The 26,550-nt window shown below is 40.9% G+C and overlaps 1 protein-coding gene across 2 annotated transcripts in view; it reads right to left on the bottom strand.

The window, feature by feature from the left end:
• Positions 1-4,484: 4,484 nt before the first annotated feature.
• Positions 4,485-26,550, bottom strand: part of ZBTB38 (zinc finger and BTB domain containing 38) — a 37,119-nt gene continuing 15,053 nt past the window's right edge. Inside the window, exons 1-2 of one of the 2 annotated variants that reach the window (XM_066621233.1) lie at positions 14,171-14,245; positions 4,485-11,648 (exon numbers count right to left, since the gene is read on the bottom strand). In XM_066621233.1, coding sequence (XP_066477330.1) covers positions 8,064-11,648; positions 14,171-14,242 — 3,657 coding nt within the window. In that variant the 5' untranslated portion in view covers positions 14,243-14,245 and the 3' untranslated portion in view covers positions 4,485-8,063. Of the gene's footprint in view, positions 11,649-14,170; positions 14,246-26,550 lie in introns of those variants that run through there. The other variant, XM_066621235.1, reaches the window with a different exon arrangement.

Below are 26,550 nucleotides of genomic sequence, written 5' to 3'. Positions count from 1 at the left end.
TTGCAGTCCTAAAGTCCTATTGATTTTAATAGGAAAGAGGTTGCTTATATCCTGTCCTTTCTTTCTTGGGTTGCCATCCATTGTTAAATCTGGCAGGCTGGAAGTTGGAGAGGATTTTTGCTGAACAGGACTAATGAGTGCAATCATAGTCATGTCTGTTCAGAAGTCCCACTGAATTCAGTGGGAGTTACTTCCCAATAAGAGTGTATAGGATTGTAGCTTTAATTCTGCATTTACTATAGTGCTACTGTAAATGTTGCACAGAGCCTCCATTTTAATTCCACTTCCAGCTGATTGTGGAAAAGTGATGTCTTGTAGAAAGCTGCCTTATACCAAATATAGCTCAGGCATGTGAGACTCATTTCATACAGCAGGCTGAATAGCATTCATGGCACTTGCTGAGGATCAGAAGCAACGTCATTAAGCTGGAAGTGATGTCATTAAGCAGGTAATAACCAGAAATAAGCATTTTTTTTCTCACTTAGGAACTCATTCACTGCAAATGACAGAAGATAAAATATGCAAACCTTCATCATATCTTGATCACATTTTCATATCTTGATCATATTTGACCATAAGAGTCAAATCTTGATCATATTTTCAAGATACAGAGAGGCCAATTATCAATAGGCCACCCCTTTAGCAGTTCTGCTTTTGTCAAGGTGACACTTCACAGCTCAGCTGCTCTGCAAACTAATGCCTTGGCAGAAACAGCACTGCTGAATGGACAGCACTGGGAAAACCCAATTATCATGCAGGCTGCCTCTTCAGCACTGACACCACAGCACTGCTGAAAGGATGGTGCACATGACAATTGGGTTCTTCCAGCGCCATCCTTTCAGCATTGCTGTTTCTGCCAATGCATCACTTTGCAGCTCAGCAGCTGAGACCAGCTGATGGTGGTACTGGGAGAGCCCAAATATCATGCAGGCCAGATCAAGAGCTTCTGTAGGTTGCATTCAGCCCTCAGGGCTTATATTTGACACCCCTGACATAGCTCAGCATTATCTACCCTGACTGGCAGCAGCTTTCCATACTTTCAGACAGGAATCTTTCTCTGCCCAACAGGGAGACACCCAGGTATTGAACCTAGGATTGTTTCCATGCGACATATATGCTCATCGCACACCCCAACAGGTCTTTTGTAGAGAAACAACCTGCGTCATGTTCTGATCTTTCCTACTGAGACTACAGTGGGGGCCTAGTCCTATCCAACTTTCCAGCGCTGATGCAGCTGTGCCAACAGGGTGTGACCTGTATTCTGTGGTAGGAGGACAGTCATGCAGGTGTCCTCAAGGTTTGGGAACATTTGTTCCCTTATCTCGGGGCTGCATTGCTGCTGCATTGGTGCTAGAAAGCTGGATAGGATTGGGCCCTGCAGATGGATCACACACTTAATAGATATTCCTCTTCAGGTTGCAGCTGATTCCAGATCTTTCAGATTGTGTCCATCCTTTCTTTTCTCTGCACTGTGCTAACCAGCCTGCTTTTGTCTCAGTGCACTGGTAAGTTCCTCTTCCCCCTTTTTGGCAGCAGAAGCAATGCAACTATAATTCATGTTTTGTAGAAAGGGCAAAGCTAGGTTGGAACAAGCAGTTTGGAGCAAGCAGTTTCAAAGGATGTAAATCCTTTGTACATTTAGGACAAAATTATTTAACTGCCCTAGGAAAACTGCCACTCACACTGTGGGGCCGTTTTTTCTTGCAGAATAAAATTTTATCACATTTTCTTCACTTGCCGACTGTCAAAAGGATAAGAAACAGCGGGTATGTCATGACACCATGTATCATGACTCCTCTGCAGTATCTGTCCTTGAGAATGTCAGATGTCACTTTAAAAGGAATCCCGAGCTTTCCTGGGAACAGAAGAAATTTCAGTAACGTACTCTTTGTACTCAAATCAATGTAAGAATTTCTTTTAAAATTATGGTCCCCATACAGAGGCGAGTAAAAGGCCGTTTACCCCAGCCCAGCTGATGTAGCTGCTATGATACAGAGTTATTTCAGGCTGGAACAGGAGAAGCAACTGAATGTGACAACACATTATGAGGGGAGTCTGGTCCACAGCAGTCAGTACAGAAAATCAGGAATTTGTGTCCAAATCACATGATAAACTTTGTGCAAAGGTCCCCCAAGTTCCAGTTCAAGAACAACACCTGTAATGTGATATCCAGTACAAATACTGTACAATGGCTTCTGAGGTGGAGAGCCAAACTGGGGTTTGTTTTCCTTTAAGAAAGAAAAAAACCCACTAAAAACAATTCCTTCAAAACAAACCAACAGCAGGGTGACTGTGTGCATTCTAGGCCAGTACTAGAGAGTGTATAGATCAGGGATGTCAAACTCGTTTCTTATAGCAGGCCAAATAGTATTCCTGGTGCCTCCTGAGGGCTGGAAATGACATAGTTAAGCAGAAAGTGATGTCATTAAGCAGATGATGACCACAAATAAGCACATTGTTTTCATATAGAAACTTAACTGCAAATGACAGAAGAGAAAATGTGCAATCTTCATATTTTCAAGATATGGGAAAGCCCTAGTTTCACATGGGCCACCCTTTCAGCAGCGCTGCTTCTGCCAAGGCATCACTTTGCAACTCAGCAGCTAAGAGGTGGTCTGCAAAGTGATGCCTTGGCAGAAGTGGCACTGCTGAAAGGGTGGCCTGTGTAATAATTGGGCTCTCCCAGCACCTTGGCAGCGTCTTCCTCTCTCATCCCTCTTGGTTTGCCCCTTCCTTGATAGCATTGCCTCTCTAGTGAGACCTCCTTCTGTCTCTCCCTTCCAGAGCCTTGGCAGATAAAGAGCTTCTGCAGGCTGGGTCATATCAGGCCTGTAGGCCTTATGCTTGACACCCCTGGCATAGATGGAAAGAAACAAGGCAGCAGAAATTTTTTTTATTAAAGGATGAGGCACTGGATGGAGGGAAGGTGGGGAGGAAGCCTTGCTGGAATTTGTAAAACAAAACCAAAAAGGGCTGCTCCTTAAGCATTTCTATGCAAGGAAACATTTAGCCTTTAAGACATTTGTTAACACTTTTACAAAGTAATGAGGCATGCAGTTGAGCCTTTTGGTGGCAACACTGACATCAGAGGCATTACTCAGTTGGTGTCCTTGACATATCAATAATCTACCTAGCAGATATGATAGCAAGTGGGTGAGTTCTGTGGTGGAGTAATAACATTTTCCCAGGTATCAAGTATTAGGCTTTGAAGGTGTATCGGAAAATGTAGTCTTCTTGTAGCAGATGTGTAACTTGGAAGGAAGGCATGTGAATCTCATGTAATGAGGTGAGTCACAACTGCATTTATTGTATGAGAAAGGGATTTTTTTTTCTTTTTAAATATATAGCATGGTGGGGGGATGACTGTTAAAAAACAGTCTGAAACCACAACAGGGACCATGGGCACTTAACCCTTTTTCCTAGCTTGATTATTAACCCCCTGCATGCTATTTATAATTTTTTAAAGGCTTCTATTGAAAACCAATAGAAGTGTTATTATTACTATACTGTACATATCAATTTAATATAAATACAGGTGGGCCCCAAGTTACAGAAGTGAAACAGATGGCCATGAGCCAGCAAGAGCTGATCTCTCAGCTGCATCTGCACTTTTGCACATGCACATTCTGTCTGGCCTTGTATGTTCGTGCCTGCACAACAGTGCTATACTGACTTACATCAGAGTGTTAAAATAATGGTACCCATTAGACAAATGGGTCTTGAGGAAGTTCTACAAGGAGCTGCTACACTTGAGATTTCTATCAGGCTCTTGATAACAAGACTAACAGACATAGAAAGGCAAGAGATTTTGGCTGCAGCACAAAAAAAATGTTCGTCCCTAAATTTCCATCTCAACAATACCTTTGGTCTACAACCAAAATACTTGTCCTTTTTAGAGTGCCCCTTTGAAAGGAGGGCTTTTACATTAGCCCTATGCAATGTGCTGCCTTCTAATGACCTACTTGGTAGGTTTAGAAATGCCCTGAAGGAAGAACGATTTTGCAATTGTGGCCCCAGAGAGGTAGACTCTCTTCCACACATTGTTCTGCATTGTGCTTTTAATCAGGTGCTCAGAGACCAGTATCTCCCCTCATTGTCAGGAAACAAAAAAGGTCTCTCTGAGATCACCTCTTTACAACTTTTGCTGGCAGGTGAATTTGAATTTGTGACCCTTCCAGTTGCTAAATTTCTACATTTGAGCAACCTGAAGCAGGCTAAGTTGCTGGTTCTAAGCAACTTGGAGTAACTGTGTAAGCAAACTGGTGTGTTTTAACCCTTATTTCTTATCTATCTTTTAATATATACCTTCATACATGACTGTTTGGAGATATTAGTTGTAAAACTATATGCCTAATAAAGGTTTGTTGTATGATGTAATGGTACCTTCAGAAAAACGCTTCCAAAAACATTGTTATTTTAGTGAAAGACACCCATAAATGCAATCATTAGTCTTACAAAAAAATAAAATTGGATTCATTCCATAATTCTGAACACCAGATTTTAATAATTTTTTAAACAAAAATACAGATGCCATTATGTAGCAAACCACTTTCCTTAACAATATGTTACATCACAGACTTGTTTTAATTCTAATTTGGTCAGTAATACTTTACTCATTATGCTGACATAATAAAATGCCAATAATTAACTATAAACATGATGCTGTCATCTTAAAACTGTTTTTCTATAAATTGTAGAGAACATACAGAGTTACAAAGTTATTGTATTTTATCAAAATATACGAAGTCCTCAACATAACAGACGCTATTATTTTCCATCTGAATTACACAATCATAGAAAATACTTGTAAAATTATAACTATGTATAAATATTACACGTTATTGGCTTTGGTCTATAATCATTAACATACATGTCATTTTAGAAAATGCCATAATTTACTTACAGGAAGTATCTCACTATAGTTAGGCTATATTTTTTAATTGCAAGGTTCTCAAACTGTAAAAGCTACACAACAAATGCTCTCAGGATAGAATTAACTTCTTTCAATACTGATAGCAATTGTGGGGAATTAACTTTCTGTATTTCCTTGTAAAACAACAACCATATAAGTTAATGGTAAAGTGTTCATTATATGCTTTGTTCATTATATGCTATCATTATATGCTTTGTGGAATTGAGGATACATATTTAGATAATGTATAAATATGAAAATACTGGCCAATGTCATGTGGAGTATTATGGATTTTTTTAGAGCATTCCTGTGTTGTAAAATGTAGAGTACAGGCTTCTACATTTTGAGTATTTGAAATGAATTTATTTCCTTTTTCATAGACTTCTCTTTTCCTAACAACAAAAAAGGCCTTACAAAACCCTTGTCTTCTTGAACATCTCTGTTGCAGTCTTGGCTGTTTTTTTTTGTACTGGCTTTACTGTACTGACTTTATATTGATTTGTAGCCCTGGATAGTTCAATGAGTAGCCACAGATAATGTTCAAAAATAAGATATTTTTAATAGTCTTAGGCCATTCATCCTCCTCTTTCAGTTATCAAAAATGAGACACCACCAAGCTTGATCAACACGAATAAAGAGTACATATAATAGATGATGTCCAGTGATGTTCTTCATTATATTAATAATCATCTGCTGAAGAATCAGTGGCTTCCTAATGTAGTAGATGACCAGTTCTCTGGTTAGCTGTCAACAGACTATCAATGGAGTATCAAATATAGACATGCAATTCAGTGCTCCAGAACCAGAAGTTGGACATTGGGCAATCACCATTGCAGTGCACACTGATGGAGAGAATGATAGATTTACCTCTCTAGCAGGATAATCAACCTTTCAATTCCATAGGGAATCATGAGTATGAAAAGGCCCAGGAACCACCCACTTTGCATTAATTACATGGAAGTTAGGAGACTACGGCCTTCCTGATGTGATAAAGGCAATGTGAACACATCAGGCATAGAAACAATGTAGGTATTTCCTTAGGGAATTCAATGACTAGGCCTCTGTAGGGGCAGCAAAATGAAGAAAGTTTATGAAGAACTCTATTATCAGAAAAATGGTGCCACTAGCAAAATTCAGATTTCCCAAGGACTCTATGAAGCTTTGAGTGATCCCTGGAAAAAGTGCATTTCAGCAACAGCGTAAACTGTTAACTGATAAGAGCTCCATATATTAAAGAACAGAGAAAGTGCCAAAATAAACAAAATGAAGAGATGAAGTAACATTGAAATTTCAATAATTAAATATTTACACTGATCAGTTTAATTTATCCTTGTCCTTGGGGTAGGAAGATCTATGATCCATGTGGCTTCTGAAAATTAGTTGGATAGATCTGCCTCACTGTGTGCCACTGAGAATTTTCAGTGCTAGTTTGGTAGACAATGATTGAACAACAGTTTGGTAGACAATTAACTGAACACATCTTGGATGCCAAAGACTTGTTATGATATATGTATCACGTTATGGGAGCAGACTAGCAACAATATGCATGTGAAACCCAGGCACAACTTGAATCATAGTCTAGTCAAGTATTTCAGTTAAAATCCATTGACATAAAGTGAAATTAAGGGCACAGCTACATCCATCTTTCCCCCATGGATGTAGCCGTATACCCAAAAAGGGACTGGCATAAGGCCCAGTAGACCCATTTTCCTGTTCTTCCTTTCTGGTCCTGTCTGGACCTTGGACATAGGTACACATTCTCCAGTGCACCAGTGGAGACATTCAATGGGAGGCCCATACATATCTCCCATATATGCACCTTGTGATCCTTTTCCTCTGCCAGTTTCTGGCATGAATGTTTATACTGCCTGGAGGACTACTAACTTGTGAGTCAAGTTCTATGGGACAGGAATCACTGTATGCTTATATTACAATCATGAATGGGCCTTCCACTGAGAGTCATCATGGTATATGTGACCAAGGAGAGGAAGGGTTTCATTCAGTGCTATGACAATGAATAGATTTATGTTTAGCCCAATTTATCAAACTGCTCATTAACAGACAATGAACCTGGGACAAACTGCAGCACACTCTTAATAACAAAGATTTATTATTGCCATGAATCCTTACAAAGCTATTCTCCAAGAGTAAATTCAGACTTTAGAATAGCTAGTTGCATTTTTTCAAATCACAAATTTTTAAATTTTTACCAGATGCTGTACACACTAGACCATGGCTCAATCACACTTTCAAATTACAGTGCTGAAGGTTGAACAAATTAACATTACATTCAGATACAGGGTTTGGCATTTTCTATCTCTATCATAGCTTCTTTAAAACTATCATATTCTGATTCTATATATTTTGTCTTCATTTTGAGCAGAATAGTTTATATTCTTATCAAACTGTTCAAAATCCAGTTCAATATTTTATAATTTCCTATTAAAAGATTTTAAGTAGGCATATTATTGCCTCTGTTTAAGTATAGACTTTCTTTTATGGGACATAAAATGTAGTTGGGCTTACTTTTGATACCTTCATACTACATCAGAAATTCTACAATTCCCATTTTTTTTCTTTCATGGCACATTTTTGTATACAATATTTATATGTGACAGTACCCAAGTTTTGTAGCTTGCACAAGTTTGCCCCCCCTTTTTTGCATTAATGTTGGCCCAACCCTATCCCTGGTGCAAAGCAGTGAGTGCCAGTTGTAAAAGGTGCTCTGGCAGCACATGAAACCATGCACTGCTGGCGTACCAGCCAGAAGGCCAGAGTCTTCCTGCACACTCCAGAGAAATTGGACGCTGCTGCCAACAGACATAAGATGGCAGGGGAAGTGGAAGGAGAGAGTGGGGAAAAGGAAAGGCGGAACAAATTGGTAATGAGAGTGAGGGATGGGCGATTGTATCCAGGTGCGGGTCCATGCAGACCTGTGCCAAGTATTAAGCTGGCACAGCTCTGTGTAGACTCCCCTTTGCCACAGAGGTGGCAAAGTGGCCACCTCTCCAGAGAGACCTCCTCAATTGCAGGATGCAGTGGTAGTCATTTTTGTGTCACTGCATCAGCAGCAGGGGGACAACAGAATTGGTCTCTGTGTTTCTGATTTCTCTTCTTTCAGTTAACTTCCTCTGTTGTATGATTATCTCACTCAAAATCTAACATCTGATGTGGTTTTCTGAATGCTACCTGCCTCATATCCATCTGTATCAGTGACATTTTGAGTTACTAAAGGTTTAGTTGTTTCCCGTCCATCTGATTCAATGAAATGTTGACTTACAAAAGGCTTAGTGCTTTCATTAAAGAAGTCTTCTTTTTTATCCTCTTGCTTAGGATGTTTGAACAGATGCTTCTTCTGGTGCATTCCAAGAGCAGCTGCTGTCTTGCAAACTTTGGGACACTGAAAACAAGCATATCCTTTGCCACTTTGCTCACGTTTATGTCTTTGCTCATGATTTCTTTTGGTAGAAAGATACAAGAAACTCTGAAAGCAAAATTGACAGTGATAGCGCTTTTCTCTTGTATGAATTCTCTCATGTATTTTAAGCGTTTCATTTAGAGTAAATGCCTTGTTACAGTACTGGCAAACAAAGTCCTTAGCACCCAAATGGGTATGTTCATGCTTCTGTGGGTTTCTTGACACTGAAAAGCTCTTCCCACAGGTTTTGCTAGGGTTGGGTTTCTCTTCTGTATGACATTGCATATGCATCTTTAGAGTTGATGGGCTCTGAAACTGCTTTTGGCATAACTCACAAATATAAGTCTCAGAAGTTGTTCTATCCCAGTGTAAATGTTCCTGAACATCTTCTGTAGAAGAGTTCTGTTGTTCACAGAGCTCACAGTGAAGGTTCGGCATTGTCCCATCATCTTCTTGTTTAAGGACCTTCTCTTCAGGAATGTTCCTGAGGGCGTAATTTGTGACATGCGTCTTTTCACTTTCTCTACTGGAATTTTTGCTTCTGAACTTTTCTCTCCATTTTGCCTTTCTCATTTTTCTCAGCTGTTTAGATTTCTTTTTTGGTTTGTAATTGTAATACGGGCGCCATGGTTTATCATTGGAGTCGTGGTCACTCACATCATCACACATTTCACTCAGTTCAATGTAGTCTGATCTGCAGACTCGAGACACGCTTCTCTCTCTCTTTTCTCGTTCCATAACCTGAACTTCTTTGGATTCATGTTTAGATCTTCTGCCCTTTTTGTAAAATAGTTTGGATCCCAAAATATGCCTTTTCACAATGGCTTCATTCCCAATTTTGACTGTAATTTGACAAAGAGGGGCCACAGTGCTATCAGTGGAGGTTCCCGGTAATGCAGGTTTTGCAATGTAGGTTTCGGTCTTACCTGAAGCTTCGAAAACATCTGTACATGTATTAGAAGATATTCCTGAATTTGCAATAGACTTCATCTCCCCTGATGTCTCTTCTCTGTCATATAGCTGAACTTTTTTCTTCTCCTTAATGCTTCTTGTTCTAGCATTGCTTTTGCTATCCTCTTCATCACTTGCTACCTGGCTGATTGTAATGTCTGAGCTTCCTGTATTACTATTTCCTACTGCACTGACAGCATTGCTGTGCATAATTACAGATGAAACTCTACTACTGTGCACTATCACTGAGGATGTGGAATTATTATAGTTGATAACAGAGGTTGAATTTTCACTGACATTGCTACCGCTCAGGGTTCGAACACAGGAATCATATTCCTGAGGAGTAGAGCCAAGTTCCTTGGAGGACAATGGCTTTTCAGAACTATCATTTTTATCTTCTGATTCTGATGCACCAACTTCCCAGGTAGAAATATCTGGAGGGTTCACAGGTGCTGGTGTTGCTGTTGCATCATCACATGAAGATGTAGTATCCATGGTAATTGTGTTTGACAGGACATTATTTGAAAGATTCAGTGATGGTTGCTCAGCGGTGACGGTGTTCTGAATAATGCAGGTATTAGGAGGAGCTTCACTTGTTTGCATACTTTCATAAGATGAATTTCCATAGCTTTTATATGGTGGCCTTCTGCATTTCATAGGCAAAAGCCTATAAAGTTTGTAAGGGTACACATTTGGTTTCAAGCCTCCATTAGCAGTTTTCTTATTTACTCCAAGTCGATGATCAATTGCATGGAAAGCTTTCTGGTGGTTTTTGAGTATGTAATACGTCATAAAGGTCTCAAGGCAGAAGATACACTGGTACCGCCTTTCTCCTGTGTGCCAGATTTCATGTCTGGTACGATATTCTGCCAACGCAAATACCTTGTTGCAGTAATGGCAAGGATAAGTTCTTCTCCACGAATGAACGTTAGAATGTCTTCGGAGACTAGACAAGGTGACATAGGTACGTTTGCAAACATTGCAAGTATAAAGTAACTGTCCATCAACAACTTTGACAAAGTGGTCTGTTTCTGGCATGGTGCAGTTTGTAACAGAATAATCAGTAAGGTTATTTTCAGTCATCACAGGCTCTGGGTTTATATATGAGGTGCTTGACTTTCCCTTAGAAGTGGGGAAATTGTCTAAAAAACTCTGGTCATTTTCAGTTTGAATACATACATTGCCCAGGTCCCCACATACTTGTTCATGTGTGTCTAGTCCAGTAGCACTTTCAAACTGCTTGCTACAGTATTTGCATATTAGAGGTTCTTGGGGTTGTGAATGAAGCTGAAGATGAGTGCTGAACTGGACCCTGTCAGTAAATGATTTGGTACAACAACTACAGTTATAAACATGTGGAATGACTGTGACAACGGATCCAGAAATGTGATCAGACTTATTGTCATCTTCTGTGGAAGGGAGAAAATCTCCAGTATTTGTGTGAGAGCTTTGAAAAGAAACAGTGTGATCATTAACTGAATTTTTGTGACCTTCTGTACTGGTTCCCTTCTGGGTTAATACTTTTGCTATAACCATATCAGTGACTTGGGAATTAAAAGCAGCTTTTGAGGTATTATAAACTTGTGTTACTGATTCGACTACAGGCATGGAGTGAACAGCTTCAGTACCATCCTCACCCACTTTACAAAGTGGACTACTTTCATGATGATAAAAGGGATTTCGTTGAAAAGCATCACATCCAGTAGTAACAGCATAGGAATGTTCAGCTAAAGTGCTGGCTGACTCGACATCTTTGCAGGCACCATTCCTATCCAGACCAAGACCAGATGATTTAGTTGAGTCAGGCATTTTTTTGAAACTTGCTCTAAGGTCAAGAGGAGAAAACAAATTATTTTCAGTTTCAAAAATTGAGTATGCATTTGTGATTCTAGGTCCATTTGTGATAGCAGAGTCTTCTTGTCGTTTTTCTTCTTTGACTTCACCCTTTTCAGTATTGCAAAATGAGTAGGGACAAGGAGAATTTGAAATGTTCTTTTCTGTGAGATCTTCCAAAAAGGATATTCCCAGTTTTCTCCCTGCTGCTGCAAGGTCTAAAACAGTCTCCTGTCTTTTAACAACTACAGTAGAACTGTAGATATAGTTAAGTATTTCTGTGAACACGTCAGCCTTGAGGTCATCCAGTTCCAGAACGTGACCAGAAATACAGATAGTATGACTCCAAAAAATATTTTTGAAATAAAGGCTGGAAGCAGCCAGGACGTTGCTATGGGCTTTAAACTTGGTGTCTTCCACGATTATAGTGACATCACATAAAATTCCCCGAATGCGCTGTTCATTTAAGATGGAGAGGACAGTGTCACTGTGGAAGTCATCTTTGAGATCCTTTGAGTGGAACATGCTGGTCATCTGTAAAAAATAGAAGAAATAGAAAAGAGTTAAAGGTGAAAAAATGTTACATTTTATCAGGTGAAGTCACTAGACTTGGTTTGCCACCAGAAGGATAAATGAGGCACTGTATTGCCTAGTAAGTGTCCTATATGCTCAATTACTTCCAATGAGAGGCAACTCCCTGTCTCTTTAGAAGTGATCCATATTGGGATAACTTTCCTCATGTGATTTTGGGTTGAAGACTTTGTTCTATGATTTAAACAAAGTACAGAAGGGTTTTTAATTCTCTTTTCTTTCACCACAGGGTAGCATGGTATAAAGGTGTGGTTTATTTAGCAGAGACCAGTAGCCAAATCAAAGAATCATGCAAGCAGGATTCTCTTTTTTCAAAACAGAAAGCAGCTTACTAAGAATATCCTTTTGTCTAGATTAGAGTTAGAAGATAAACATGCAATTAAGTTATAACGTATAAGCTCATGAGCCAAATAACAAATTAAACTGGAATAAATGATCATCCCAATCTCAACATATACAGGTGTGCACCACTTTGCGACATTCTGGTTTATGCCGGGATTGCATAACCGACGACCATGTTTGGTCATGTGGGCATCGGGGGTGCACACCCCAACCCCCCTGAAAGCGAAGGGAGCTTTGCTTTCATCTGTGAAACAACAAGTCATGCAAGAGACGCAATTTCCCTCAGTCTGAGCTCCGCAGAGGCAGCAAGCGGATGCGCACTGCCTCTGGGAAGCTCAGACAACCCTCTGGAGGAGAGGGGAGGGAAGCGAACCATCCTCTTCCCTGTAGAGGAACTGGATTGTGTCAAGCATCACTTGATGACAAAGATCACAGTCCCGATCCCCATCATTAAGTGGCACACGACTGTACTTATTTTAGATGCTCCCAGAAGCAGACTCAAATTTACTCTAGTTACATAAAGTTTGTTTTTTTTAAATAATAATCTGCAGTATTTGAAGCCTGGCCTGTCTGTAGCTTAGATGTCTGTCTCTATTCCAGGGGAACCATCATCATGGCCCCTCTTTAGAATTAAGAGAAATAAGGGACCATCCTGAACATGAAACAAAGGTCCCTTTATACAGAAATCATTCAATTACATATGTTTGTTGACTCCTATATGTCACTGGAACCTTCTAGTCAGTTCTAACCAGACATGACTTAGCTAGAATTCTTCATGGTCTACATTGGGGTTGTTCAAACTCTTTGGCAGGAGGGCCACATCATCTCTCTGACACTGTGTTGGGGGCCAGGAAAGAAAAGAATTAATTTACAATTCAAATTTGAATAAATTTACATAAATGAATATATTAGATATGGAACTGATATGAATGAATGAAGGTCTTGCGATAGCTCAAGGCATATAAAAGACCTTGCACAAAGCAAGGCCAGCCTTTCCTTCACTGCTGCAGCTGCATCACAGACATGAAACAACAAGCAGAGGAGGGAGCCCTCGTCCCACAGTTCATGCAAGAGGTCAAATTGGCCGTCACGCTGAGAGCAATTGCATCAGGCCAGGGCGGGCTCCAGCAAGTCTCCGGAGGGCCAGATGCTCATTGGAGACTGGGGTCACCCTGAGGGCTGGATTGCGAGTCCTCAAGGGCCGCAAGTGGCCCCAGGGCCGGGGTTTGGGCATCCCTGGTCTACATCCCTGAAGAAGCTCAAGAGAATCCAATAACTGAATTCCTGCTAAGGGCAATGTTCATCTTAGACACTGCCTGGTGGTGACATACCAATATCACAAATGCCATTTGAATAAATTTGCAAAACAAACTCTATTCTGTCCCCTAAAAATGCTCCCTAAAAGATAAGTGACATGATGCCACAGGGAAATTTGTATGCCATTCCAAAAACCACAGGCAGCCAATTTATGACTCCTAGATTATGCTCAACATAGAACAAAAGCAATCACCCCAGATTATTTTGCACGAAGGCTTTCACATAACGCCCTAGTCCATACAATTTACTATAATTAAGCATACATGCACATAAATGGAAATAAGCTTGAAATAATAAATAATGGAAATTCTCTTGTTGACCCTTGCCTTCATTTCCTATCCCTCCCTCATTTGTTTCCCTGCACTGAATTATTATAAAATCCTTAGGACTTAGACTTGTACTTTTTAAACCACCACACAGAGACATGATTGCTACATTATTATTTTTATTAATAACTTTATACAAAGCAAACACTAACAGCACAATCGTATCCACACTTATCTGAGAATAAGGCCCACTGATCTCAATGGAACGTATGTCTAAGTAAATATGCACAGGATTGTGCTGAAACCCAATGTTAATGGATTCCATGCAGCAGGGAAACCAATAATGGGACAAAAGCAGAAGGGCTTTAGTTTGAAAATCGATATATGCTCCAGAGATATTTTTGAATGGTTCTTGAAACGAGTAACAACCACAGTGTCTGAATTAACTATGAACAGACAGTGTGCATGACTACATTTTATACATCCACAAGTTGATATGTGAAAAAGGAAATATTGAGGCTGAAACTTATATGCACTTACCTGGGAGTAAGTTCCATTAAACTCAGTGGTGCTTACTTCTGAGAAGACATGTCCCGGATTGCACTGTATCATCTGATATATTGTTACACTGAATATTATTCTACTGATTGCACTAACAGTGTTTTTAAATTACACTGATGAGAGTCCTCACAACTGTGCAGTACCTTGCTGTCACATATTTGCTGAGAACTTGGACAAAGCCAAGGTTTTTTCATTACTAGAATGCTTACTGGGCCCCTGTTTTAACCACACAGCGACAGAACATGAACAAACAAGATGGAACAATCTGAAACTGAAAGTAAAGACCTTGAATAATTACAAAAGGGAGAAAAAATGAACTGCAGCACCCTCTAAAGGTAAATACATGAAGTTGTCTATTTTTTGTACTTTATTGCATCCAAGCTCTAAACTCCTGTCCTAATATTACAATTTCCTAGTCTTACTTAAAAAATACGTAGTAGTGAACACATCATTGCTGACTTGTGCCAATTAAACATTCCGAACACTAAAGATTACTGAAATCCCCAAGGTACTGATGTAGATCCATGGGGATTTCAGTAATCTTTAGTGTTTGGAATGTTTAATTGGCAAAAAAAAGTTTAATTGGGAAAAAAGTTTCCCAAACTTTTTTGACTGCAACCCTAAATACAGTTTTTCTCCTAGTCTGCGATACATTGAGTTGCTACATGTTAACTTTGTGAACTTTATTTGGTGAAAAGTGGTATATTAATATTAATAAATGTTCCAGAGAGCTCAGTGATGATCTCCTGCACAGGACTTCAATTCCCTGGCCATGCGGCTTCACAGCTTACAGGGAATGCTGCTTCCCACAACCTTCAGGAACATACACATGACCCTTGCTTGAGTCATGACTCCTGGTTTGGGAACCACTACATGCTTATGCCTCTTCTAGAGAGATGTCTAATTCACATCAAAGATAATTAATACAGACACTGGGTTTTAATTAAAATACTGTAGCAATGAACTTGATGAATCTATTTGATGAATCTCCATTTTCTTTGGGATTGTATTTTATGTACAAAATTTCTAATTTAAAAAACAAAGTCTGTGGTTTTGATGGCTGCAAAGATGACCTCAAATGGCTGTGAGAGAGGAAGAAGTCAAATACTCCTACTTTCTGGCAATCCAACTGGGTAACATGCTAGACAGGTATGCTCCTGAACTGCACTGTTCCAATTAAAGGCCTGATTGCCCTGATTAGAAAACCAAAAGAGCTGAGTCATCAAAAGTCATTAGATTGTTAGAAGGCAAGAGCCATGAAACATCAAGGAGAAAGTTCAGTTAGGAAATGAATCCAGAGACTGGAAGCACTACTGAGCGTGAGAACGTCTGGGGGAATAGTGCAAGTGAAAGAACAGAAGAGGCAGGAGGGAGATTGTATGTTATTTTTCTTCAAAGAAACAAACGCTGATGGTCCAATCCTATACTTACTGGCCAACGTCCTAGCTCCTCTTCTGCTGATGCCAACTGCCATAAAGCAGTCAGTGCCATCGTAAAATGTGCTTCAGCAGCACTGCCAGGGACACTGGTGGGAAGGCCAACACCTTTCACTCGCATTGTTCACTGCCTGTTGGAGCAGGTAAGTCAGTGGGAGGGGATTGGAGGAAGGGCATAACAGGGGGTGAGACTGTGGGAGGGGGTGGATCTAGCAACAATGGTGCACAATGAAGCCTATTACCCATTTCTGCAGCCTCCCCACCCCCTTTCTCTCCTTGGACATACGCTACCAAACCGAGGAGACTCACTGTGGGTTGGGAGGCTTACAGAGGTTTCAGGGGATTTAAATCCCCATTTGCCTCTGTAGCCTCAATTCTGACATCCATAGAATACAGAGGACCCATTTTTGGCATGGCTGCACCAGCAGGGAGGAGGGAGGAAGGGATGTGGATAGAATTGGGGTCTAAGTGACTCAGGGCACAATCCTCTCTTGCGCTGGAACAGGCAGGCCAGTGGGCCTGCACTGTATCCAGCACACGTTTGGGGCTGTCTGAGGCTTGGCCAGAGGCAAGGGGAGACTTTTCCCCTTACCCCAGCGAGAACTGCAGCAGCCTCCACTGATGCCAATTGCAGAGTGTTTTGTGGGTGGGGAGATGGCAGGGCATGTTTCAGGGCAGGAAGGGGAAGAGAAGGGATTGGATTTTGGTGGCAACAGCATTTGTCAGATCCCCTTTCCCAGGCCGTCCCCTCCACCCTTTTCTCTCCTTGGACTTATGTCCGCAAAATGGCTGGTATAGATCCAAGGAGATGCACAGGGGATTGTGCAGACTTCCAATCAGGCAGCCTTCCGGGTTAAAGTGTCTGATTGACCCCCCCCTCCTGCCACTGGGCGCAACATGTGCTCCATCAGTGCGGTTGCATCCATGCCAATCGTTGGATATAAGATTAGGCAGTTAGAATGGTAGTTCAAAGAGCAAAGAAGCTACTTCAATAGTTAGATATGCACTATTGTTCCTTTTAGATATTACTTATACATAAATTGATACCATGCTATTTGCATATAAATTTAAATAATTGGCGCTCTTTACAAAATTTTACCAACACTAAATAGAATTGTTACCCAAAAAGAAAGCCCCTCTATATTTTTTTGTGAAATTTTCAACAAAGGTTAACAATAAAATCAGTTGTGAAATTTTTTTCAATATGTGTCTTGAGAGTGTCAATGAAGTACAGCCTATGAGGGCCCAATCCTATCCAACTTTCCAGCACTGATGTAGCTGTGCCAATAGGGTGCATACTGCATTCTGCAGTGTGTGTGGGGGGGGCAGTCATGGAGGCCACCTCAAGGGAATGTTTGTTCCCTTATCTTGGGGCAGCATTGGTGCTAGAAAGCTGGATAGGACTGAATCCTTGGACGACTACAGGTTTGCAAACAACATTCAGCTGCTGAAACTAAGTGCCATACCATTTCACCAAGATTAATATTATAACATTACGGTTCACACAGCCTGTGTAATTCTGATTCATAATTAATATGAATGTACTAGGCAATTAATTCAGAAACATGCTCTGGAATATGAAACAATTTCTACACATAGAAAAGCAACCGAGCAATTACTTCTGTAGACAATGGTGACTGGTAAGAATGCCAGCCAGTATAAAATTAGGGGAACTATTCAGATAGATGTCAGTTTTGAAGCTGAATCTGCTGTTTTGTGTCCAGGGCTGGCTCATAACCTCCTGACACCTGAAGCAGCATGACATAAGAATAATTATCTGAAATTTGCTACTAGTTAGCAAAGCTCTATCTTTTGGCCCTTGTACATGATACAGAGCACCCAGCAATTGGCATCCACTCTCAGCTGTCTTGTCCTGAAATTGGGGTTCTACCTGGACAGTAGTTTTTAAAGCTAGCACCCAACATGGAGGATGCATTGGGGAATCCTCGGTCCCAGGAGAATACAGAGCCTCCAAATTCCAAGGGGTCCCCTTAAAAGCAAAACAGCAGAGAAGAGATGCAGTCTGGAAAGATGGGGACAACCTTCCCAAGTGAACTAAATCCAGCAGGTCAAAACAGTAGCAGTAAACACATTTATTCCAATACTGTAATAAAACCACCAAGGCAACAAGGGTTGAAGGAAAAAGGCAAAAATAAGGCACTTGAGGAATCTCAGAAAGGCAAAGGAACGCTTAAGTAGACGGGATGACGCAGAGATTAAAAAGCAAGCTAAAAAAAATAATTAGCAACTTCTATGGCTACTTTCCCTACCCTGCATACTCACATGAGATCAGGTTCATGGTTGTTGCATCCACACCTAGCTGGAAGGGTGAGAGAGCATCCATGAGTCATCAAACACTCATGATATTGGACTAGGGCAAATGGGCAAAGCCTTTTATCACCTATGGGTGTTAACCAGTGGGATTGGATACTTGAATTTCCTGCTCGTGGGAATCAGATGGGCTTCACAGGTCAATGAGTTTGCTAAAGGCCAGGTTCTCTGTTTACTGGTCAGATGGGGAAGAAGGTCAAGAAAAACAATACTGCACTATAAGCTGCTACCTTGGAGTGACTCAGCAGCCCCTTTGGAATTTTGAACTCCACAGAATAGCCTCCCTAGGTGACAGAATGGTCCAAATTAGGTGAAAAATGGGAGTGAGAAATCAGGGATTTTCACCGTATCCACATATATGGAAACCTAAATAATTTTGGAGTTTGACATGCAAGAAAATATATCCAGCTTTAAAGAGTACTGACAAGACAGCCACAGATAACACTGCACTTGCAACTGTTCTTCCTCTAGAAAAGGTCTGAGATTATGGTAGGCATACTCATGTGATACAGATTTGGAAGCACAAACATTTGATGTCTAAAATGGATTTTGCAGTGACAGCTACTGATAGAGGTATTTTCGGAGCCCAAGAATATCTGCTGTCAACTTTGCCTTCTAATGTCTAACCTAACAAAAATGTACTAGGTTGACTCCCTGCCCCCCATCCCTCTGATACTGCAATCAGAGCTCATGTTCAAGCATGGAATGGGTACAGGTGACACACTGTTCCTGTATGTAATATTTCTTCAATCAGACTGATGGATAACTTCTAAGAATTGAATAAGGAGGAGTTTGAGAGTTGTTTTTAAGCTCATTATTGCCACATATCTTTAGAAACAACTTCCAATATGCTAGGCAGGTATATTAATGAACTTAGGCAGCAATTCTAAACTCACTTACTAGAGAGTAAGTTCCCTTGTCACAATGGAACATTTTTTAGTAAACCTGCATAGGGCTGTACAGCACAGTACAGTACAGTACAGAAAGTGGTATTTACTTAATATGAAGAACAGTACAGCTCTTCCTGGAACTCAAAAATATTTTCTAAAAGGTACAAAATGTGTTTTTGTCTCCAAGTCCAGATGGGTGTTGTGCCAAAGCATGCCTAGCAAACTGATATAGCAACTGTAGGCTTATAGGCAAAGATTCCTAGTTCATAGACTAGAACAGAATACCAGTGACTAGGGTGTCAGACTAGAACCAAGGAGAACCAGATTGGAATCTGCTACAAAGTTCAGCTACAAAGTTCACAGGGTTACCTTCGACCAGCCACTCTCTGTTCAACCTACCTCTTCAGGTTGTTGTGAGGATAATGTTGGAGAACCATCAGCTTCCTACCCATAAGAAGAGACTCACCATTTTTAGTGAACAGTATGCATAGTAAAGTCAGTTCTGATAACATTACATAAAGGTGGGATGCCATATTTTCCTATGCAGGATGCCCATGGATCTTGTTATCAGAACCCTGAGGATACTGAGGTTCCACCTGTATCCACTACCAAAATTTTAGGGGTGCATTTTGTATGCACCCGATACTGTATTCTGTGACACTGAATCTACTATTTGTCCTGTTCTCTAGTAGTACATCATCTCTCTCAGTCTCTCTTGAATGCACATATTATCTACTTTGCATATGTGGCCACAAGATGGAGCTAGGTGCAAAGCAGAATTAGATATTGTGTCAACCTAAACAGAAGACATAATGAACGAACTCTGCATAAATAGCCTATGTTAAAAAAAATACATACAGGCATGCACCGGTATCTGCTGGAGTTCCATTCTGGAACCCCCCATAGTTAAGTGAAACCACGGATACCAGGGAATGCCCCCCCCCTTGGAGGCAATAATCCAGAGGTAATAGTCACTAGCTTGTATAGCTTTAAAAGGGATTGGTAGGGCTGGCTGAAGCTCTTGGGTTGCTTGAGACAGCCCATTGGCGCTACCCTCCATGCTCCTACTGCTGCTACCACATCCCCCCCCCCCAACTTACACATCTGTTACCTTTTTGCCTCTTCCACATGGGCTCTTTAAACAAAGCAGGAAATACAGAAGTGTTCCCAACATGCTCTGCACAGAGGAAGGAGTGAGGAAAGGCAGTTTTCATCACAGGGGGCCACTTCCATTGGCAGTGGGCTGAAGGGAGGAAGTGGGCATCTGTTTGCCACTCTTCTCAATTGGCTACTTGATGAGAACATGGTAATTTGTGTCATGGCCTTGGGGATTGGACAAATTCATGGAGGACAAGTCTGTCAATGGCTGCTAGTCTGCACTTCTTTTGGGTTTAGCAGTAGTATGCCTTTGAATATAAGTTACAGAGGAGTGATAATTACACTTTCCTCTTCTGCTTGTGAGCTTTCCAGAGCAGCTTGTGGGAAACAGGATGCTGGACTAGATGGGCTTTGACCTAATTGAGCAGGGCTTTTCTTGCATTCTTACAGAAAATGAGATGAAATGTGTAAACGTAATGTTTGTGGCATGCAGGCAATGAGCTGATCGCATGGTAGCAAATAAGAGTGTGTGGATTTGCATACTGGATGAGGCATGACAACAGTCATGTGGCTGTGTGTCACTTACTGTTTAACAGTTGTTTTACAACTGGCTGTGTTGTTGACATTATCTCTTAAAACATGAAATAGCTTTGCAGGTAGAGGCAGGGCCAGGTCACATCTCATTTCCTCCGTAGTGTGGTATGGAGAATTCTAAGGACTTTAGTATCAAGCCAGTGCTGGAAGGAAGGTTGCTTTTTGACCTGCTCGTGTCTCTCTAATGATGTATCCATGACCGGCATATTATCCACAAACCTGCATTTCTCTGGAGGTTCGCCATGTGACATATTAAACATTTAAAACACACGCAGAATAACAGAATAGCCTAATGGTCTGGAAAAGAAGGATTATGGCTAAGAAATTAAAATGCATTATTTTGAAGATCTAAAATACTTGGACTCAAATACTACATTATAGAATTCTCATTGCCCAATTAGAAGTGGAGAAGGAAGAAAGGAAGGGAGAAATGTTTTCATCATAAGGACTTATCATATCTCCTGACCTTACACACACGTATGCCCTAAGCTAAAGTACTTCAGCATACCTAAACGGCTTGAACCTAGCAGATACATAATGGCTTGATGAAAATGCAAGTATTAATAATTCATTCATTATGTATCATCAAGTATTAAACAGTACTTATTTTTATACAGATTATCCGGAGACAGTCTCAGCTATTCAGTTTCACCAAAATGGAAATGACAGAACCATCTGTAAAAGAAAATGCATAATCTAAAATGCCTCCAAATTCTCCATCAATTAAACACATACAAGCAAAGGACAGAAGAAATTGCATTTCAGCAGAAAGTACTAGCATCTTTCTATGCAGGCCCAGAACATCATAGGACCAGGAGGTAGGGTCCTAATGCCTGTTTGAGACATCAGTTGGTGGTCAAACTGTTTCAAAGATCTCATACCACCAATGAGGCAAAAATCAACACTGTACCCAAAACAGCACCTTCAATAAAAACACTGCCTCCTTGCAAGGCATCTCCAGAAGTGCAGAGCATTGTACAACCCTGCAGTGACTTTGGTAAAGAGTTGGAGACATCCTGTTTTTCCCACTATACGCACACACATGCGATACTTTACTACTTCTAACCAATTTAAAATCAACTATCGGCAGAAGGGCAGGAATCCCAGGTTGAACGTATGCAGCATGATTTCTTTACTTTGTTGCAATAGATTTGTGAAAAAGCAAACTGCTCAACTGCAGTTGTTTTTTGTGGATGATCCTAACAGCCCTGTACTCAGAACTGTTGCAGCCTTTCATAATGATTCTATGAATAGACAATTGTGTAATGGCTACTCTCATTCAGGGAAAGAGGGAGAGAGGAAGGAAGGCTGCTGGAAAAGTAAGAATTTGACACGGACCAACAGAAGCTCCTAACACTATCCAGATTATTGCTAGAATGTCTCCACTTGCTAATATATGAAAAAAATGAGGCCACACTTTGTTACACCAAGGCATTCTACATAAAAGCATTTATGCATCTTGCCACTACTGACAGTCATTTCTGCGTGAATTAAAAAAAAATCTTGTATGTACACATGTATTTTGGGGCATATTCTTCTACATAGCTATCTATTTTCATATTAACACCAAGAATAAATACTGTATTGACTGCAAACATGTGCAGAAAGTAGAGCGTGGAGTTATACTATCATCACAGTAAACTAGACTACTAAGATTTAACTTTGGTATCTGCAGGATATAGGTTCCTGCTGCTACCGCGGACACTCAAAACTGTGGATCACAGCAAACCCTATTCAAATCCCCCCAATCGCATTTATGACTCACCTCTCTTTGAAAAAGGCAGCTTTTTCATTTTGCTTTGGAACAGGAAACAGGAAGCAAACAGCAAGAACCTAGTCTCATACTGCTTGAGGATGCTACAGGAGGTAATTGTGAATATGCTACAGGAAATAGACAGCAGAAGTCTCTCTGTTAGCATTCTCACAGCTGCCTCCTGCAGTGTTCTCTAGCAGTATGAGTCTAGGTTCTTGCTGTTTGCTTCCTGCTCCAAAGCAAAATGAAGAAAAAGCTGCCTTCTGCAAAGTGCTTGCAAAGGGAGGCGAGTCATAATTGCAATGGGAGAGAATTTGAGAACTGTGGATACGGGACCACAGATACAGGGGGTGTCTATATTAAGTAGCAAAATCTATTTTTCAGAGATCTCCCTCTATAAACAATATTTTATATTATGTCACTTCCACTTTACATTTTTTTTTAAATTTTACACACTCACACCTAAATTCCTTTTGCATATTCAAAGTGACATAGAAAAAAAAAAAGCAATACAGATGAAAAATGTTTTCCGAAAGCACAGCAGTACTTTCCTTATTCGCTGACAGCAGACAGATTTAATTATACTTTGTTTAATATAGTATAGCACATATGGCAGTACTAGGTTTATCAGTAAGTGGGCTTTATAGCTTCATTCTTCTTTTACAATGGATGGAATGCCTGGGCTATTCTTTGGCAAAATGCAGCAGTGAATGTGAAACCTTTTAATACAATTCTAGCCAGATATGTGAGATAACAGCCGGATATCCCTGCTTCTCCTTAAGATATACAAAAAGTCACCCTAGCAAAGCTTGGTAATGGCATCATCAGGTACAAATGCACTCAGGGCTATCAATGATCACAGGAACAGAGGCTCAGCTCTTTCCAGTATCCAAGTCTTGGAAAAACTTATGTGAATTTCTTTTCTTTAATAAATCTGTAGCGTCAATTCCTCTGTGACGTTAAAATCCTCTCCTGGGATTCTCAAAAGCATTCCGCTTAGCAAATTTTCCTCTAGTCATTCATTATCATGAGCCCATGCTATAGAAATGCATTCTGCCACCTAATATATAAGCATCAGTGCACAACTGCAGCTTTGAGCGCAATCCAGATGTGCTCTTGGGCTTGCGTAAGTCCCTTGTGCCAGCCCAGAGGTATTGTAAAAGTGCTGTAAGTCGCCACTTTTGCATCACTTCAGGAGTCAGGAGGCCAGCACACGGATGTTCACCAGCCTCTGGAGGCCAAATCCAGTGTCATTGTGCTGGATGACAGGTGAATTCATGTGAGTTAGGCAAGGTGGTCTGGGGAGAGCAGGGGGAGGATGGAACGGGAGGCATTCCGGGACAGGAGGAGGGTGGGGGCAGTCAGGCCTGTGGGAGGACTGGGCCCAGGAGGGGGGTTGAGCCTGGATCTGACACTTATACAGGATCCTAACCCCCCCCCCCAGCAGCCCGGCCTTACACCAGGCTGCTTGGATCTGTGTCACCACTTTAGGGGCAGCTATTGCATGACACAGGGCAAGGGGAACACATCCCCTTATTCCGAGTCATGCTGCAACCTGGCCTAACCCTGCTCTGGGTGCAGCGCAGGCCAGATGGCCTGCCGGCTACAGGACTTGTTAGAATTGGGCTGCCTGCTAATTTTTCCCTTTATTGCTATACGGTTACCAAGGAAACCTGCTATGGTTCATACTAATTCTAGATTAAAAGTTGAGCAGTTGCTTATTGCATTGTCTGAACAAAATTTAAAATTTCAGTCCAACCACCACTTCAGTATTACACCTTGATACAACCATGATAACATTCCAACAACATTAACTTAACCTGAAAATGGCATCTTTTTCATTCTTTGAACATTATTAGTAGCTTCTTCACATCAGACCAAACTGTCAAGTAAAAGCCTATTTTCTACATAGTAATGATAGACTCAAAGGCTACTTTAGAAAATCTGACACACAAGTTTATACAGCTTACATTTTCTTTCTGCACTGCTGCTTTCCATCTACCATTAAAGACTGTTACAATGCTGCCACAATCATGCATAAAAGTGCTCTTAACCATCTTTTCTGTGTGACTGATATCTGGAAGATAACATAGAAGATTCTTGTAAGAATGCTTTTGTACATGGTTACGACAGCCACAGCACAATTTTTAATGGACAAGGATATTTCATATAGTAATACACATGCACAATATTAAAATATATTGATAATACCTGGGAATTAAGATTGACACAGGATAGCCAAGTGCTACAAAGCTGGTTACACCAGACTGTAAGAGGGCTGGTGTATCTTTTTTTTCCCTTGGCCACAAAAATGAGACGAAAATATGGCACCATGGCTTCTCTCAGTTTTAGAGCTGGAAGAGGTATTCCAATAAGTGGAGCCTCCTAAACAAATTATGTTACAAAAACATCTGAACCATGAACCTATCTGCTTGTTTCCAATAAAAGTCTAGTTTTAGACACATCATAGCTAACTTGTCAAACTGAAGTCTTGTCATGTGGCAATGCAATTGTACTCACCACAACTGCACTTAAAGTAGCCAGCAAGCATGGGACTAGGCCTTGAAGGAAAATTTAGGAAAGAGAGAATGCAATTGCCTGAATTAAAATTAAGATTCTGTGATAAACTCAAGGCTGGAGCATTTAGGCCTTCTTGAAGTTTGACAGGTCAACATCAGCAGCTCCAAAAGACTTCTAGATGTAAGTGCAGACTCAAAGTCATGCCAATCACCTGAAGCCAACTATCAAAAGCACTGTGTTTCTGCATATCAGTCCTACAGACATATCTTCAAATATAATTTATGCTTTCAACTGATTTATAAATGTCAACGGCCCTGCTAAAATGAAGAGTTCACCGAACATTAAATCAGCACGACAATATATTTAGCTTTTCCCACTTCCAGTCATTGAATACAGTTGTGAGCAACTACGAACTTAAAAGTGAAACTGTGACTTCCATATGACCACTTGATATGGTTTTTAATTACTAAGAAATTCCAGTGGTCACAGAAACAAATGAATATTTAGTTCAAACCTGAAGCTTTTCATTTCAGTTGCTGAAATATTTTTGAAAGTCCTTACTTCTAATTTGCTGTCATTACCTCATATACTTGCCACAGGATGTGGTGCTGGCGTCTAGCCTAGATGCCTTTAAAAGGGGATTGGACAAGTTTCTGGAGGAAAAATCCATTATGGGGTACAAGCCATGATGTGTATGCACAACCTCCTGATTTTAGAAATGGGTTATGTCAGAATGCCAGATGCAAGGGAGGGCACCAGGATGAGGTCTCTTGTTATCTGGTGTGCTCCCTGGGGCATTTGGTGGGCCGCTGTGAGATACAGGAAGCTGGACTAGATGGGCCTATGGCCTGATCCAGTGGGGCTGTTCTTATGTTCTTATCCCAGGAAGGTGTGGTCTTCTTCGAAATTCCATTTATTTTCCAAGTTGTTCAGAGCAGCATGCATGAGATTACTCCATTCCCACCCAACACCCTTATGGTTTAGACTAGAAAGATAAGAGATGTGCCCAAGGTCATCCAGTGATTTTCTTGGCTGAACAGACATTCTGAAACCATCTCCCAAGCACACTCCAACAACCAAGGGTGTCCAAACATTTCAGCTGGAGGACCACATCATCTCTCTGACACTAAGTTGGGGACCAGAAAAAAAAGAATTAATTTACATTTCAAATTTGAATAAATTTACATAAATGAATATATTAGAGATGGAACTTGAATGAATGAATGAAGGTCTTGCAATAGCTCAAGGTCTTTAAAAGGCCTTGCATAAAGCAAGGCCAGCCTTTCCTTTTCTGCCACTGCTTTATCACAGACATGAAACAGCAAGCACTGCAGAAGCCCTTGTCCCACAGCTCACGCGAGAGGTCGAACTGTTGGCCGTCATGCTGAGAGCAGGTGTGTCAGGCCAGCGTGGGCTCCAGCAAGTCTCCGAAGGGCCAGAGACTCATTGGAGACCAGGGGCTCCCCACAGGCCGGATTGGGAGTTCTCAAGGGCCGCAAGTGGCCCCAGGACCGAGGTTTGGGCACCTTTGCTCAAAACACTACAATACAGTCTCAGTGGCCTTGAACTACAGGTTCAGTTGAATAAGATAGGAATGGGGACACACTCACGATAGAATAGTCTAAACCAGGAGTGTCAAACATAAGCCAGCTACAGTTCATGGAAGCTCTTTATCTGGCCCCTGTGATAATTGGACTCTCCCAGGACCAACATCTTCGAATACCTTGAGCTTTGAAG

This window comes from Tiliqua scincoides, chromosome 3 (assembly GCF_035046505.1).
Source record: "Tiliqua scincoides isolate rTilSci1 chromosome 3, rTilSci1.hap2, whole genome shotgun sequence".
Classification (NCBI taxonomy): Eukaryota; Metazoa; Chordata; class Lepidosauria; order Squamata; family Scincidae; genus Tiliqua; species Tiliqua scincoides.
Note: the sequence above shows the minus strand (reverse complement) of the source record. Positions and strands in the feature narration are given on the sequence as shown.